General features: G+C 34.7%; 1 protein-coding gene across 2 annotated transcripts in view; it reads left to right on the forward strand.

Moving 5' to 3' along the window:
* The first annotated feature begins 6,619 nt into the window (after positions 1-6,619).
* The window catches only part of LOC150102930 (phenoloxidase-activating factor 2-like), a 32,462-nt gene continuing 21,413 nt past the window's right edge, over positions 6,620-17,668 (forward strand). For both annotated transcript variants that reach the window (XM_090397561.1, XM_090397562.1), the window contains exons 1-4: positions 6,620-6,822; positions 6,942-7,871; positions 13,512-13,691; positions 13,822-13,928. In XM_090397561.1, coding sequence (XP_090253687.1) covers positions 6,948-7,871; positions 13,512-13,691; positions 13,822-13,928 — 1,211 coding nt within the window. In that variant the 5' untranslated portion in view covers positions 6,620-6,822; positions 6,942-6,947. The remainder of the gene's footprint in view (positions 6,823-6,941; positions 7,872-13,511; positions 13,692-13,821; positions 13,929-17,668) is intronic.

Genomic DNA, 17,668 nt, shown 5'->3' on the forward strand with positions numbered 1-17,668 from the left:
TATATAAAATTTTATATATATAATAATATATAAAAATAAACCTGAAACAAAACAATATCTTGAACAGTTTATTTGACTTGTTTTACTCCAAAATATTTGTGTTTTATGAAATTGTATACAAGTCGACTTGGTTAGATATGTGACCAAGTCCACTTTTAGAACAAAAAAAATAAAAATAATAATAAATAAATAAAAATATTTCAGCAGTCAGAAGAACTTTCTTCTTCTGAGTTCTGGAATTTTTCATTTTCTGAAAATTAATGTTGACGTATATTGATGTGTGCACGATGTTGAAGTCGGTGCTATTTCATATAAATTGTTAAACACTTCACACAAGCGAGTAAACTGATTTCATTAAGCGCCCTCTCGACCCGCTTAATATGATGATTAATCATTTTGACCTGATCAGTTAAATGTTAAAGAAACTGCTTAACAACGTACCGATGTAGCATTAGAATATTTCTAGGAGAGTTCTGGAAACCTACTTGCTAAAAATGCTTTGTCAGTTTAAACTATGAATGAGTGTCAGTATAGCGTGGTGAAGGGGATTCAAATATTTTCCGTTCTTCATCAGTGGAAAATTAATTCAGATGGAGATATTTAGTCATATTTCAGGACGGATCTTCTTTTATTTAGAACAATTAACTTTGCTTTTGTTTCACAAAATAGATGATTTTGCGAAACGAAATCATCTATTTTCAGTAAAATAGATGATTTTGTTTCGCAGAGTTATTGTCGATATGTACCACAAAACATGGATATCCCTTTTCCAGCACGACGGTACATTTGCATTTTTTTTTCCATGTGATGGATAGTTTGTGAAATTCTTTCATGCAAATCTTACTTTATGTTCCTTGACCAAGTCAATATTAATCTAATATTAATCAATTGTGTCCTTCAATAAACATATTTTTGCTTTCTTTAAAGATTATACAGTATGCTTTTTTGAATTTACAAACAATTCCTGGAGGCATTAATATCATGCTTGTTAGATGCCTGAGTTGACTTGAAATAATTCAATATTTGATTTTTGGGAAGAGTTTCTGAATACTGTAATCTATTCATATTAATATAACATATTAGTCCTACCCAGGAAACGTCATAAATCATTCGCTCAGGAGTGGGAGAAGGCTAATTAAACACACACACACACACACACACACACACACACACACACACACACACACACACACACACACACACACACACACACACACACACACACACACACACAATTAGGTGAATTGAAGAACTAAGTTGACTTTCATTTAATATTCTTTAATTTCGTTTAAATTCATTTTTAGAATGTAGGAGTGGATATTTTTTATATTTCATTTCGGAGATTTTCACATTCACTGTTCCCCATTTTATTTTATCTATTCGTTTTCTTCTTCCATTTATCTGGCATTTCTTCATCCTTTGTAATGTGTTTTACAGTATTTATTTAATCTTGTTTCCAATGTTTTGAGTTTAGTTTGAAGAAGTAAATTTTATATTATTTCCCTATGAAATTCTTTAGATAAACCTAATAACTTTGTTGCTTGTAATTGCTGTCTTATTTTCTTTCCTGCACTGCATCCACACTTATATTCTTCTTTAATAAATAATTTGCGTTGATACTGATTTTGGACAGCTCAATTTTGATATTAATATGCTTATTATTATTATTCTTATACGGACATCTCCATGAAATTTGAGCGGCCTGCACCAATCAATAGTTACACAATACCTATTTAAAATCATTTCAAACTGTCATCGCTTCTCTCATCGCTGAAAGCATCATCACAAAGAGACCCGCACTAATGACAACTCCCATCCACCCATAGCACCTACAAGAATTTTCCTAAAAATCATTCATAGACAGAGCACTGATGACGGCCCGTGGCAACTTGTTCCACTTATCCACCACTCTCCAAGTGAAAAATATAGTTCCCCACGCTCTTGTTAGCTACATCCTTTACCAACTTCCAGGGAATTGACCTCTTCTGTCTTGTTATATTGGAACATTCTTAAGTATCTGATGATCGGCCTGCATTTTCATGATCACCGACTGCAGGATGAGGGCCTCTCTCATTGCGAGAGAGATGGGTCTACTTCTCCCATAGTGTCCTAATCCATCCTAACGTATGAAGGTGAAAGACGATCACAAACCATGCCCTAGACGAGATTCGAGCCCCCAGCCTCTTGGCTGGAGAGCGGATGCGCTTTCCACTCGGACAACCAGGCCGGCTCTTCAGCATCTACTCTGTAAAATTCCTTTATTAACTTACATGCTCATGTTAAATCTCGTTTTCTTAAACTTTCAGTCTATTCTTAGCACGCTGTATATTAGCCATCATTTATTTAAAAGCCTATGAATCATCTGTAAACACTTCCACAACACTCAGATTTTCATGATGGCGACCAAATTTATGTCCAATAGTCCATATGTGGCCTTATAAGAACGGCTAATAATTTCCTTATCTCTATTTCTCAGTGTTTCTGATGTGTTCGTCAATGTTCAAGATATCCTTTGAGAAATTTTGCTTACTTTTTCTATATTCCCTTGGAACTTCAAATCTCTATTCAGCATCATCCCCAAATTGTTAGCCTCATCTTGTAATATTTTAATCTCCAGGTGATCTTTTATTACTTTAATCTTACACTCGGAACGTGCAATATTATTTTCGTCCATGCTTCCAGGCTATTTAAATCAGGATCAGTACATCATATTTATTAACTGTTCCTTTCTCCAGATTAGTTTAATCTACAATCAACTGGACATTCTCCCTCAAATAATTATTCTACAAATTAAATAGATAATAACTGCCTAACTACACATCCCATGGTCACCTGCGTTCTTTTGGATTCAAATCCACCATATACTGTACGTTATCCATATCACTAGCTTCACATCCCATCCATCCCAGTTTGCTCCAGCTTACGTAATAGAGCTACGTGGGAGTATTCTGTCAAATATATTTGGAAAATCCAGCAGAATCATCGTGTATCCTTTTCGTCAACTTGATTATCACTTTTTTATAGAAAGTGTGTATATTACTGAGACAAGACCTACTTTTCACAAAGAAGAAGTACTGGTTTAAGAATATGTAACAATATTTTTCTCAAATCACGTTATGTTGGTAGTATATCATCTACTTGACGTCCGCGCGGTTAGCTTTGCGCTTCGCAACCATATGTCTGGGGAAGGAGTGTCCTAGGTTCGATTCCCGTCAACGACGTGAGGAGCTCAAGGATCTTCCTCAGCCATAGCCAAGTTAGCCGGTCTTGGGCGTGGACAGCAGGTTTTTGTGGACACGGAATACAGTCAGGAATACTGACCCAGCCATAGGCCTGATTCGTCAGCCTATGACGGTCCCGGAGCCCGGATAAAATTTAGGGGGACTAGATGGTACCGTGAACTCCTATAAAAAGGGGGAACGCTGTATCATCACACCGAATTTATTTATTTTTATCTACTTGACATTATTCTTATTTTCCCCTCTTCAGTGTAATTTTTAATTGTTAATTAACATCGAATTTTCTTTTGTTACAAATGTTTGTAAATGCTGCGTTATTACAAAATTGCCTATGTAACGAAATTGCCATTTCCCTACTAAATGAATATAATCTTTGTAAAAAAAAAAAAAAAATCCAGAATCTGCTTTAACTGAATTGCGGCCATTTAATTACAGCCAAACAGAATCATTCTTTTGAAATAAAATTATTTTTCGTACTTAAAAAAAAAATATTTGTTTCGTACGAAATAGATATTTTTATTTTTTGCATTTTAAGCGCATTTTAAAGAAAATTTAACTTACAATTGAGTGCCTGTTTAGAAATAGATGTCTTTTTGATTTGATATTGAGGTCAAATGATTTCCAAGGTTTCTGCTGTATTCCGCACATCTCGGCATTGAAGGAATGGAAATACTATGGCGTATTTACCGAAATACCTCCGTCATTTTAATCAATTTCTAAATCTAAACAAAGCAAAATAATGAACTGTCTGTCGCAAATGCATATTATCATATATTGCGGAATGGGAAAACAGATTTCTTTTTTTTATTTAATATGTTTTGAAATGCATGTGGTGACTTCTAATGAGTACAACAGCGTTACTCAAGACAGCATTAGTACTTCCTGGAAACTAGATATTCCGAGGTGGAAAGCTGCAAGAGGGTTCTTTTCTGGCAGCTATTGTTAGCAAAACTTGGTAAGTTTGAAGAAAAAAAAAGCGGGTAGTAATAGATGAAAAATTTTAATTTCGACTAAATTAAAACATCGCATGCCTACTATCTAAGGACAATAAAAATTAATTCAGACCGAATGAGTTCTTTGTAGAGCAGAAATTATGAACGTGAGATGTCAAGGTCTGGAAAATCGGTGGTAGGGGAAAAGAGAGTGAAAGTCTGGGATAGAATTTAGAAATAAACCTAAAACATAGAAATAAATCTCGAAGTACGATGCAATTCGAGCTTTATTCCTATGTTTTATCATGTTTACGATGTTCGGAAACACACTACTGGACTTAACAGAACGTTCTGTACTAAAACTGCTCAAAAAGCCTTATGAATTCTGGAAAAATTTCTAAAATGATAAGACGCATTTGAGCCTCAGAGTAAAATTTCAATGAAATCATTCACAAAATCCCCTCTAGTTCTGTACACGGTAGAACTGTAAATCCAGTTACGCTGAAGATCCTAGAAGCAAAGGAAGGTAATCTACGCGTCACCTAATAGTACAACAATCAGGTGGATGTCACATTCTGTTGAAAGGAGCGCTGCCCCCCCCCTTCCGTTACAGAAGGTACTCAAGCAGGGATATGGGACCAAGGAGAATCAAACAAAGGGAGAAACGTGTTTCCCCAGTCTAATACGAAATTAAGTTTTGGCCCTTTATTTTTAACTATTTTTATTGATAATATCTAAAGGACAACGCAGTTTTGAGCCGAAAGTCAGTTGCAGTTACCTCCCACCCTTCATGAATCTGAAACTTAACATGAAATTATTCTTGCATGTATCATATGCAATTTTAATAACTTTAAGGAAGGTATTTTGAAAGTTGTGCATATGAAAGTGGTACGTAAACATCACTTACGCAGAATATATGCAAAATACTTGGTTACGTGCATCACCACGTGTTACAGGCAGTTATTTAAGAATGCTACTGGTCAGTAATCGTCAATAGTGTTGATCCCAATGGGAAAACAAAATATCTTTCTGATTTCGATAAAGGGTTTATTGTGGGTACCCGTCTGTCTGGAACTGCTATTTTGGAAACAACATAAGGGACTGGTTTCTCAAAAGGTGAGATATCTCTGGTGTTTAATCAGTGGAAAAATAACCCACGTTCCTTGTCTAAGAGGTGTAACTGTGGTGCTAAGAAGTCTGTCAGGAACGAGATTGCTGTTGTCTGAGAAGGCTTGTAAAAGAGTATTTCCAGTGTCCAGCAATTGACAAGCAATTAACGAAGGTTGTTCCTTATTCATATCTCACTGAACTGTCCACAGAAAATTGAAGGGAATCGGTATGGGCAATCGCCTGCCTAGACGTAAAATAAAAGTTTCTAATTCGGTGGCTGGTATATGTATATAAGAATGCAATTAACTTCACAAACACTAGAAATTTTGTTATTTTCACATTGCCACCTTACGCCTTGAATAATTTCCATCTACTACATTTACAGGTTTATACCTTATTTCAGTTTATTTCCTCCCGAATATCCCTTAATTAAAGCAACTTACTAGAAAAGGGGATGGTAAATCCCTTTATGATTCTATAGCCGGGTAGGTACGAAACTCAGAACGAAATTCATCGAAATCCATAGAGTTTCATGCCGAAAAAACTATCGTCGAGCCCAAGTGTAAATGATAACTTGGGTAGTACAACACCAGGGCAATACTACCCAAGTTATCATTTACATTTGGGCTCGCCGATAGTTTTTTCGGCATGGATTTTGTTCCGAGTTTCGTACCCGGCTATAAAATGATAAAGGGATTTACCATCCCTCTTTCTATTAACATATTCGCCGGTAAAATAGCTTTTCGGCTTATTAAATTAGTAAAGCAACTTACATTTGAATGAATCGCTACGTACTAATCCGATAATCTTCAAAGACTTTTCTCCCCATGGTTCAAGATTGCAACACTACACAAGGCACTAGATATAGTTATTCTAATCTATGATATTCGTTGTAGTTCAGTAGTTTTCTTAAAATGCTTGCAGATCGACCAAATAATTTCATTTTTATTTCAATTCTTACATTCAGAGATCAATCACCTTTCATGTGATAATTACCACAAGTTCCAATTCGTTCCGCACGATTTAACGAATCCTCTAACTAATTCTAAACACCCACCCAGAAAAATAATTTAAATCAAATGTTATAATCTGTATTTATCAACTATATTAGTTACAATTCAGTCCACTTACTCTAATGTTTAGTACTATTGAACAGTTGCAGCTATCAACAAATCGCCAATAACAATGGTATCTGTGATGCTGCTTTGCATGATTCTCTCGTATAATTTTTTTTTTTTATATTTTACAGAAGTTAAGGAACAGTAAACAGGTTGAAATATATAAATATTTACATGCTAGCATGTTTCTTTCCTGTTTTGCATTTTGTTTAGAAGAAAAATGCAGCTAGCCAAGGAGGGAAAATACTTGAAAGGGGCCTCGTTGAAGAAAATGTCACACAAACCAAGTTAAATATAGTCTGGTAAGATCCACAGTAATTCTGAAATATCTTCTTCGCATAAATTGAAGCATACGAGAATGAATAAACTCGCGTGATACTACCGACAGAAAATTCTGGAATTTTTAAAATTTTGTGAAAGCAGGTAACTATCAGAATGAATTATTATTGTGTAAACTTAATAATGAGTCAGAGTATCCTATACATCATTAGAGAGTACATATCAAGAAATTGATAATGATTATTATTGTTTTCTTTTTTTAGGAAAATATGAATATCTTCATACTGTTTATGCTCTCTGTGTCATGTGCTTTAATATTTGCAAAGCCATCCCCTCCTGAGAGAGAACCACGTCGTGGTGGTGGTGGTGGTCGTGGCCGTGGTAGGGGAAGAGGTAATCAAAAACCTAAACCTTGGGAACACGATTACTATGATACTGGAGGAAAAGGAGATTTTGAGGACTATCCTTATCCAGGAGGAGGTGTTTATGACCCTTATCCTGATCTCGTAGCTGAAGAAGTTCCTGGAAGGAAAGAAGGCGATAATCATAATCCAAGACCAATACCCGGTGAATCAGGAAAGCCGGGAAAAGATGACTACCAACCAAGACCAAGACCTGATGCTGGTGACAACTACAGTCCAAGACCTGGTCCAGGTGATCGCTATAAACCTGATGGGAAACCAGGACGTGATGATTACAATCCAAGACCAGTTACAGATGATGAGATTGTCAGACCTGGAGTGAGACCAGGACCTGATGACTATAATCCAGGACCCGTTAAGGGTGATGATTCCTATAAACCTGGAGTGAGACCAGGACCTGATGACTATAATCCAGGACCCGTTAAGGGTGATGATTCCTATAAACCTGGAGTGAGACCAGGACCTGATGACTATAATCCAGGACCCGTTAAGGGTGATGATTCCTATAAAGGGAAGCCTGAGTCTGATGATTCTAATCCAAGACCAGGTACAAACGATGACAGAACTAACCTTGGTGGGTACATTGATGTTGACAAAGATAAAAAAGACCAGTCTAAACCCGATACGGGATCGATAGGTATTGGAAACAACGAAGATGGTAGCTGCATTTGTGTGCCATATTACCAATGTAAAGATGGACAAATTGTAACGGATGGCTCAGGGATAATCGATGCACGTAGAAAGCCCGTCTCAGAAGAGGAGCTTCCACTAGTAAGTACCACAAAAGATTTATATTTATTTATATTATCATGACAGGGTATTTTTTAATGTGACTCCCACCCACGAAAAATTAAAAAAAAAATCTATAGTGCATTTGTACTGTGGGTGGATGGACTAAAGATTTTTTTCCTACTTATTATTATTATTATTTGTATTTTGTAATTTATTTTTATATATAGCCAGGAAATTGTGCTCTAAAACCAAACATGGAACTTTCCAAGCCACTTCAGGCCTCCAGTAAGTGTGAGGGGGGAGGTTGGTGAAGAAATGGTTCTCACACCAGGCAAAATTCATGAAATTCATCTCCCACTTAAAGAAAGTGTTATGTTCAGAAGGATACTAAAAGTAATAGATGCTTTCAAATCACATCTTCTGAACAGATGGAGAAAGAGAGATCAAAATAATGGTATAATGAGTTCACTTTGGTGAACTTTCTTACCAGAATGAAGTGCTTTCAATTTATGAAAATATATGCATACTATAAACCTACATACTATGATACTGATAAAAACCTACATAATAATGGAATTAAAGAGTTTTGATACTTGTAATAACAGCATGGACAATTATAGAACAATTCCATATTATAACATGCAACGGGTAACTGTTTGCTGTCAGTTTATCAGACCATTCAATTCTTCAAGTATAAAGAAATGAATGTTCAGGTGAACCATCTAATATATATTACATGATATTAAATTTTATCATTTAGTATAGATATAATTTTTGCATTTTTAAGAATTTAGGATGCTAAAGATGAAATACAGGGACAGTGGAATATAAATTTTGAAGGAATTAATTTAATATAAATATTAAATTAATTCCTTTGTCTTCCTGAAGGACGCTATGAATCTAATTCACGAATTTTGGGTGATGCTTTATCAATATTTTTATTCTAAAGGAAAGGATTATCGTCCTCCCAGTTTCCTCATGGAGATGGTGGAAAACACACTGTTAATTTCCGTTAATTGGGCTTTCCTGAGTGCTGAGTTGGAGCATGTTAATGATAGACAGCGCTTCTCTGTATTTTATAGATAAGTAAATGAAATTATTTAAAGTGATCTTCACCACTTGGATGTGGTGACAGCCCAATACAGGAGGATGTGGAGGAGACTCATCATTAATAGCGACCCCACTTAAGTGGGGCAAGCTGCAGCAGCAGCAGAAGAAGAAGAAGAAGAAGTGACCACAAATCGACAATTCATTTCAAACATCTATTCTCTTGATTCACATGTTGTGCTGCACTCTTGTTATCAGAACATTAATTATTATATATTATACTATTATTATATATTACTATATATTAATTATTATATATTATATTAACTTATTATTATTATTATCACGTGACAACTCCAAGGACTCATCGTGGGAGGGCAATCTACTCTATTCCACTACACTACACATATCTCACCGTCTCCACTGCTTAATCCTCCAACAACACAAAACAACACTTCACCACCAAAAATACAACGCCATCTACCGCTCACCACCACCAACAATAGCATTTTTTGCCTGTAAATTGTGTGTGTTCTCATGGCAAATTTGCTTGTATGCAGGATGGGGAAAAAAAACTTAGTTTCCTAGAGGGAAAAAAGTTCCTACTTCCGTGCGGGATCGACTAATCTCCATTTGATTGAAAAAAGTCCATATAAAGATTCTTCTCATCACGATGAGAATCAAATTCTTTTCAGAAATAAGAAAATATACTTTTGTTACTTTCTGAATTGGCACTTTTGTTTTTTTTTTCTAAATATCATTAAATACTTTCATAATTTAATAATTTTCATGTACTTCTGATATTGTGATTAGTACTTTAAAAACATGGAGGGTTATTACGATGAACCAATTGTAGTATCGAAACAAAGGTCCACTCAAGCCTGACTTGTGCTGACCTCTATTTTGAAAGTAATAATGTCTGAATATTTAGAGAATGCACCGTCCCAGCAAGATGTTTTTGAAGAAATCAATATGAAATATGTATTGGCCAAAACAAGAAGCACTTTTTTTTTATTATAATTTAGAACACGAGGCAAATCATTATATAAATATAGTCTGCTTGAAGAGGAATGAAGGTATTTGATTCTCATTCTCATACACTAAAGGTTTGTTATTAATAGAGGAAAAATATCGAGATAAATATATTTCCTAGATAGTGACCAGGAGTAAATATATTCAACTTATCCAGTATGGTGGTTTATGCCTGGACTCGGAAACAAACAATATGACTGTTTCGAAAAGCAGTCGACTCTTAAGGATATTTCAGAAAACTAGGACACAATTCAGAGAGGAACAGCAAGTTAATTTTATTCAAATTGCAACACGATGACTTATACGCAAATAAATGTTTCTGTTACGAAATCTGATATCATGGGTTTTGTAATGCAAGCATTGAAATCATACGTGTCTCCATGCGCGCTTCTCATAAGTACAACATTTGCTAAATTATTACACATCGTTCACATTTTAGATATAATTGCAGTAATGACTATGACGAATATCTATCAAAAATAACAATAAAAATAAATAATTAAAAATGTACACTACAATTTTTGGTGTTTTCTTAGAGCGCGAGGGACACGCCAGTATAACTCCTCACATTTCTCTTGGCATATAAACGTTGCATTGGGGTTTCGAAGGAGACAACGAAGACATGCGATTTCGTGTCAATTTGATTAAATTGCCTGAGACAATACTTTACATTCTCTAACTGTAAAAGTCCGAAGCACTATCGCTGCCTTGAGTGCATATCAGGGAGTGTACTTGAATTGTGATTTAACATCCCAGGACATCATTTTCTTTCGCTCCTTTCGCATTTGTTTTGTTCTCAATTTCTTCATCTTCTGTGTTTCCTATGTAAAGTAAAATACAAAATAAAAACACTTCCGAACTAGTAAGAAAAATTACATTAATAAGCAATAACTGTATTCATTAAACTCGTTATAGGATTCATAGTTCTGTTATTTATTGAAATCTTTATCAATTCAGTATTCATTTCAGGTTGCGATATTTGATACACTGAATCATGGCGGAATATCCCTTTCGATGTTCTGCTTTTTGACAAGAGGAGAAACATTAGTGTTTAAAAACTGAGTAGTAGTTTCAAGAACTCAGGATTACAGTAATATCTTCCCAGTGGATCGTTTTGGTATAGATTTAATACGCTCTTGTTATAGAGAAGAGAATGAGTTATCGGCGATGATATTCAGTGGTTCGAGCAAGTCTAGATAACTTCTTGAAGTCTACCTATAAACTCTAATGAGATAATCAAAAAATGTCAACACTGCATAAGTTTCAAAATACTAATTTATTAGACATACATATATCTCCTTAAGAACTAATTAGCGGTACCCGATCACGCTGTTAGACTAATTTATGTTGAGAGACAACATTCCAGAATATCAGTAAAATGTTATTAGCGTGGATTTAGGAATCCACACTCCTTTATCGAATGAAATGATCCTAATTTCAAGTCAGCATTATTTTATTTTAACTCGTTTTTGTTTGTTTATTTATTTATTTATGCATTAATATAATGCCCTTTGCTTAAGATCGATCTCTACTACGTAAAAAAGCAGGCAGACAGCCTTATGATCACTATCCTTGCATTAAGTATATCAGATGATGTATTTTAATTGTGCTTTAATTTTTAATATCAGCCGAAGTGTACTGAAGTAAAATTTACATTAAGAACACTAAATCATATGTTAGCAGATGAAAAGATCAAAGGCTCAAGCAGGATAGACTAGATTTGGCAATTACTATGTGAAACTTAATTTGTTTATAAAAAATCTGGCAATATTCGTGTAAAGTTTGCTATAAGTGACTTCTCGCTGAAATCTCAGTTTGAAACATATTTTACCATATTAATAATTTCATATTTCACAAATAAGTTTTGCAGAATCTCAAACAAAAATGAAAAGGAATATAAATAGCTTTCAGAAAATAGAAATTATTCTAAGATATCACTTACCCTTTGAACCGATATGGAAAATTTGGTGTCACAAGCAGCTAGAGTGGCAATACGTTATAACCTAGCCATTTAACTACAGAAAGATCGTAGGATATGTTTAGGTGAAGCCTAAATCTGGAATCTGGGATCAGTTTTTAGAAACCCCTGGGGTAGCAATTCTATCGGATAAATCTGCCCCGTTTTCTGCAACCTTAGGCTATATAATTTTATTTAAAAATACTAATAGCGATTTCAAAAAAATCTACATGATAACATATTTTGTAGTAAAATAAACTTGCACCAAAAATCGCACATGATAATTTGAATCAAAATAAAGGAGTTTACATTCCTAAAGGCGCATATACATTACTTAGATGTCACATTGAGAAAGATTTTAGTGAATATGTGAAGACGAAAAAAATTGTTTTGGTGAGGACCAAAAAATGTGCTGTCAACATTAATAAACTACTGTAATAAACAATGGTTTGCACTATTTAAAAATGCACTGCATTAATATTAAAGCAAACGCCCCATACTGAAATAAAGTAGGAGTTTTCAACAAATTGCCAGTTAGCGCTCTCATACAGAAGTAGCAATTTATTATTTATTTATTTATCCTGCAAAACAGAAGACGCACGCAATTTAGACACAGTAAAATACTGGCAGCATGGACCTAGCTGCTTCAGTTGTTCCAGAACAACAGGAACAATCGCTGAAATATATAGCATAATACATTTCTTGTAAAATCCTAAAACATTCTGTGAATATCAACCACGTTTTACTTTAAATGTAAAAAAGTAATTTAAAATTATATCAGCTCCCTAGCAAATGTGGTCACGGGTGCTCACAGTCGGTATGCATAACCGCCGAACTGATAAAAGACAGTCGCCCGAGTGCTCCTATGGTAGTGGACTCTTAAAAAGTAAACGAATAAAAAGGTGATGTGATTGCTAATTGATTAATCACTGTGTATTATTGTTTCGGATCATTTCTTATGCTTCCACACTTTATTATTATTATTATTATTATTGTTGTAGTTGTTGTTGTTGTTGTTGTTATTGTTCAATCATTTGTAATATTTTAGTGTGGGGAGGCGGTGAGATATCAAGTCTATGAACGACCCTGGGTGTATATTCCTCAGAAAGTATATACCCTTACTGGAACTCAGAGATTAATAGAATATTAGTAGATAATAGTAGAACAAGCTAATTAAGAAAATCGATTTATTTAATATTATTATTATGAAAATCAGACCTTCTATCCCTTCTTTACTTGTAGTTCCTGAACTCCATCAGGATTTCCAGAGAACATACGTATTTTAAGTTTTCAAAATTAGAGCCGTGGTTATTCTTCTCTCTATACCTCACCCCTCCTCAAATCGCTATGCTTAGTGTTTTTCTCCATTCTTGGCACGTTTCAAAAACTGTGATCTTCATTCAGAAAGTAACACCTGGCAGAGAGTATAATCTCTCATCGTTAGCTTGTCAAGGGTGGTATTCCGTCCTGCGATGCTAATCTTGCTCAATATTGTGATGTTTCTGTTGATTTATTCTTATTTCTAACTTGAAAAGAGCAAAAAATCAGTTAACTTCAATAAATGTGCAGGTCATATTGCTGTACAAGAAAATGCAAATTTTACAAAAAGAATAATCATTTTTATATTCTTACTGTATTTGCAGGACGGCGGCTTTAAACCGCCATCTTGTGGGAATTTCCACGTTTGTTGTCGCGCACCAGAAACCTCTACCGTTAAGCCGTACGAACATCGCTGTGGAGTTCGAAATCCCAGTGGCATTAACAGCCGCATTTTATCTCCCAGCGATAAGGGTGAAGCAGATTTTGGAGAGTGGCCCTGGCAGGTAATTACATTCTTGATTATCAAAATATTATCCAATGAAAACATTATACTATGCAAGTATCTTTTATCAAAAATATCGCGTAGCTGTTTGTTATTTGTTCATTACTTACCGAATTTTCTCTTCAATGTAGGCTGCAGTTTTGAAGGTGGAAGGCAAAGTAAACATATTCCAATGTGGAGGAGTTTTAATCGACAAACGACATGTTCTTACTGTAGCTCACTGTGTATTTCCTTTTCAGTAAGTATTTTTCTCCTTTATTTTATTTCGTTCTTTCTACAAGTAACGGTACTTAGGTTCCCCTCTCTCATGTTACGCTCAGTACCATATTTCTGCGGAGATAAGGTTAGGCTCTTCCTCCTTTTTTGAAAATATGAACAAATATGAAAGAAAAAATTGTTCTATCTGTAGTCTATAAAAATAAAGAAAAGAATGGAGACTAACGCTGCCCTGTCAGACAGGATTAATATGTCTCCACTCGTTACTTTTAACTGAGATTGACCCCTGGAGATACTGAAAGTTAAAGCAATGCTAGAAGACACGTTTCAATATGCAAAAATGAACGTAGAAGCTATGTCTCACCTATAGTATTTGATGATGTCAATGTGATTTCTATCATCGATTTTGTTCTCAGCATATCCAAGGAAACACTTGGAGATTTTCGATTTTCCACCTTTAATGAGGTCTCATCAGTTCTCACTGATGAGACCTCATTAAAGGTGGAAACCAGTCTGAATTCCCATAATGCAATATAAATCTCATAACGAAGTTTTTGTGACTCCCACTCATGAAATAGTGTAAATGTATAGTACATTGGTACAGTCGGTGGAGTAAGAGATTTTTAATTATTTATTTATTTAAATAAAAAATTTAATTAAATAATTAAAAATATAATTAAATAATTAAAAATATAATTAAATAATTAAAAATATAATTAAATAATTAAAAATATAATTAAATAATTAAAAATATAATTAAATAATTAAAAATATAATTAAATTTTAAATTATTTATTTATTTAAATAAATAATTAAAAATACCCTTAATTAATAATTAAGAAAACTCTGTATTCTTAAAAATTAAGAATACAGAGTTTCCCTTTTTATACATAAAAAGGGAAACTCTGTATACTAGAGACCAAAATGAAACGTTTTCAATCTTCCGTTCTAAAACGAGCAGTGCTGGTAGTCTCTACTGAAGAATCTTCACAACCATGCATATCTATGGCGGGATTCGAACCGGTGCTCTGTTGATTGGAGAACGAAATGCTAACAACTGGGCCAATCAGGCAAGCACATATCAGTGGGCTGCGCATGGTTGGATACTAAGCAATTTGATGTGAAGTCATCTGCCTCCAGGGCTTCTCTACCTCAGTTGGTTTAGACGAGCTATTTAGTTTAAGAACCGGAGTTCGAATCACGTCTGTGAGGAGAGGAACCTTGATCAGAGCTTTTCAATCAAAGATGAGTTAGCCGGATTCATAAGAAGGTAGAGCGTTTTCCTTCCGGAAACTCAGGTTTTTCGTCTCTCAGAACAGGCAGACAGAGCCTATCACACACGGTTCTACAGTGATAGGATATTTACCGCGAGACGGAAGAGATTACGTCACCATCTTATTTTTCTACTGCGCATTTTAAATCTCAGGTAGAGATACATAATAGTCAACCTCCTGGATGGAGAAAGCAGTTGACAGGACATCTGCCTCCAGGTACAAGTAGCCTATTTTGAGGTTACTTCACGTGCTCACGTTTGTGTAAAAACAACAACAAAAAAAAAAAAACAAGAATATAATTTCTTGTTCAGTACAATTTACTTTGTAACCAAGCGAAAAAAGTCTTGTCATAGTAGCAGTAACACACCATCTGGAAGACACTCAGGGATACAATATTCAGATTTAAAAAAGGGAGAGTTTTTCTTTTTTTCACGAAATTTTTCTCCCCTCTATGAGAATGTCAATTATTTAAACACAGTGATTTACCTTAATGAATTTTCAAACCGCTCTTTGCACGCTTTCTCATAGCACTGAAGAACTACATATGTGGAAATAACCGGAAACTGGATACGGAAGTTTTTTTTTTTTTTAAATAATAAGGAAGCATATCTAGAACCATACACACCCCCTCTTACGATATTATTATATCAGAAATAAGATCAAATATGGAAACCAGTTTTAGTAGAAAAGTCTACCCCTTTTACGCTACCAACGAATAAGAATATCATATCATTATTATAGTTAAGCACCAAGAAAGAAAAAAAAATCTTGAACCTGAAATCTTATCTGTAGATCGTATACATTAAATTATTTCACTTTCCTTATCTGCTTAGAAAAAGCTAAACCGTCACCTGAAATGTGTTGGTTTATAAGCTAATGTCGTTTGCCTAACTCATTTTTCGGCAAAATACCGAACTGCTCAGGATTGTGAGGTAAACAGTACGCACGTACAAACTAATAACATATTCTTTGGCATTATTCAGACAGGTCTTAGCATTACTGACCAAGTATATCAAGAAAAATGAGACATTTTTCCGACTGATTGCTCATTTAAATTTGAACGCTCATTTAATTAATTTAAATGAGCGTTCAAATTAATTAAGCAATCATTTAAATTAATTTAAATGATTGCTCATTTAAATTAACTTTACTCTGTTAATTTGGACTTTCAGTAAACTAATTAGTAATTTGTTGTCACTTTCGCCTACTGCTTCGAGATAAAACGTTTAATTTGGAAGCCCTCATTTACAATCTTGTCTAGGTCTCGAGGAACTGTATTAGGACTTCTCAAGCGAAAGTGAGTTATGCACATTCACCTGGAGGTGACAGAGTCCTCCCCCCCCTCCGGGAGGACACGCACACTGGCCAGAGGATTCCCACGCACACGTGGCAGATATTATACACTGGACTTAGTCTTTATATAACTGACACTCAAATAAAAAGTTGAGAAGTCTACTTCGGTAATTTACTGAATGGATTTTGCAAGATTTGTCACCATCTCTTCTGAAAACCTAGTTCACGCGCATTCCTGTAACTGACTGCAAGTCTATTTGCACGTTTTCTTTCTGGCTTTATTTTTTATCGCACTCACTCACTCACTCTCACAATCGTCCTGAAAATCTGCTTTATAAACATGAAGTTATAATGTGGGATGGCTTCACAGTACGTACCGCATTTCGTTTAATACAAATAATGCACTCTAACAGGGAACTGTCACAACTCACCTTATTCAGCAGCTATATCATATCAGCTATGTAGGAAAGGCAGATCTTGGAAAAAGAAAAAAAAAAAACACAATTTTATTTTTTATGTGAATTCCGCCTACGAAAGGTTGTATACCTATAATACAGTAGTCTCATGACTCAGCTAAGGAGTGGATACTCATAAACCCAGCTAAAGACCAAACCTAGAATTTTTGGAAGCGATTGCACGCCTCCAATAAACAGGGATGTGGTCTCATACGGGGTGATGAAATTCATTTATCACCTGAAAACGTTCAAAAACATCATGCTGGTAGCTGGATTCGAACCCACGACTTATTGGTTGGATAGCGAAGGTGCTACAATTCGTCTAGATAGGCCTGCATATGTGGGTTGGAATGTGAACGCGATTCTGTTAGAACATTTTTCTTGTAAGTACAGTATATCCTATCACTTCCACTCACTCATTGTTTAGTACTGGCGCCACCTGAATTCAGAATTTGGTGAAAGTAAATAAAGGTTCGCGAACTGAAGTAAACCTGATTTTCTAGCGAACGTAGTAAATTATTAAAAATGTTTTATTTTATATATGCCTTTATATTAAAATAAATTACATTGCTTATACGTTTTTAATATTGGTGAATTTTGAATATCAGTTGATCCCGTTATAAATATGTTAATATTTAAGTAATTGTTTACTGAATTCCCTTGTCGGGTTATTTTTTATATATTTTGGATCAAATGCATAATTTTTACGCAGATTTTTAATAACTTTTGCTGATGAACAG

Source organism: Typopeltis vanoorti, chromosome 9 (assembly GCF_054136105.1).
Source record: "Typopeltis vanoorti isolate ZY-2024b chromosome 9, IOZ_Tvanoo_1.0, whole genome shotgun sequence".
NCBI classification, from domain to species: Eukaryota; Metazoa; Arthropoda; class Arachnida; order Uropygi; family Thelyphonidae; genus Typopeltis; species Typopeltis vanoorti.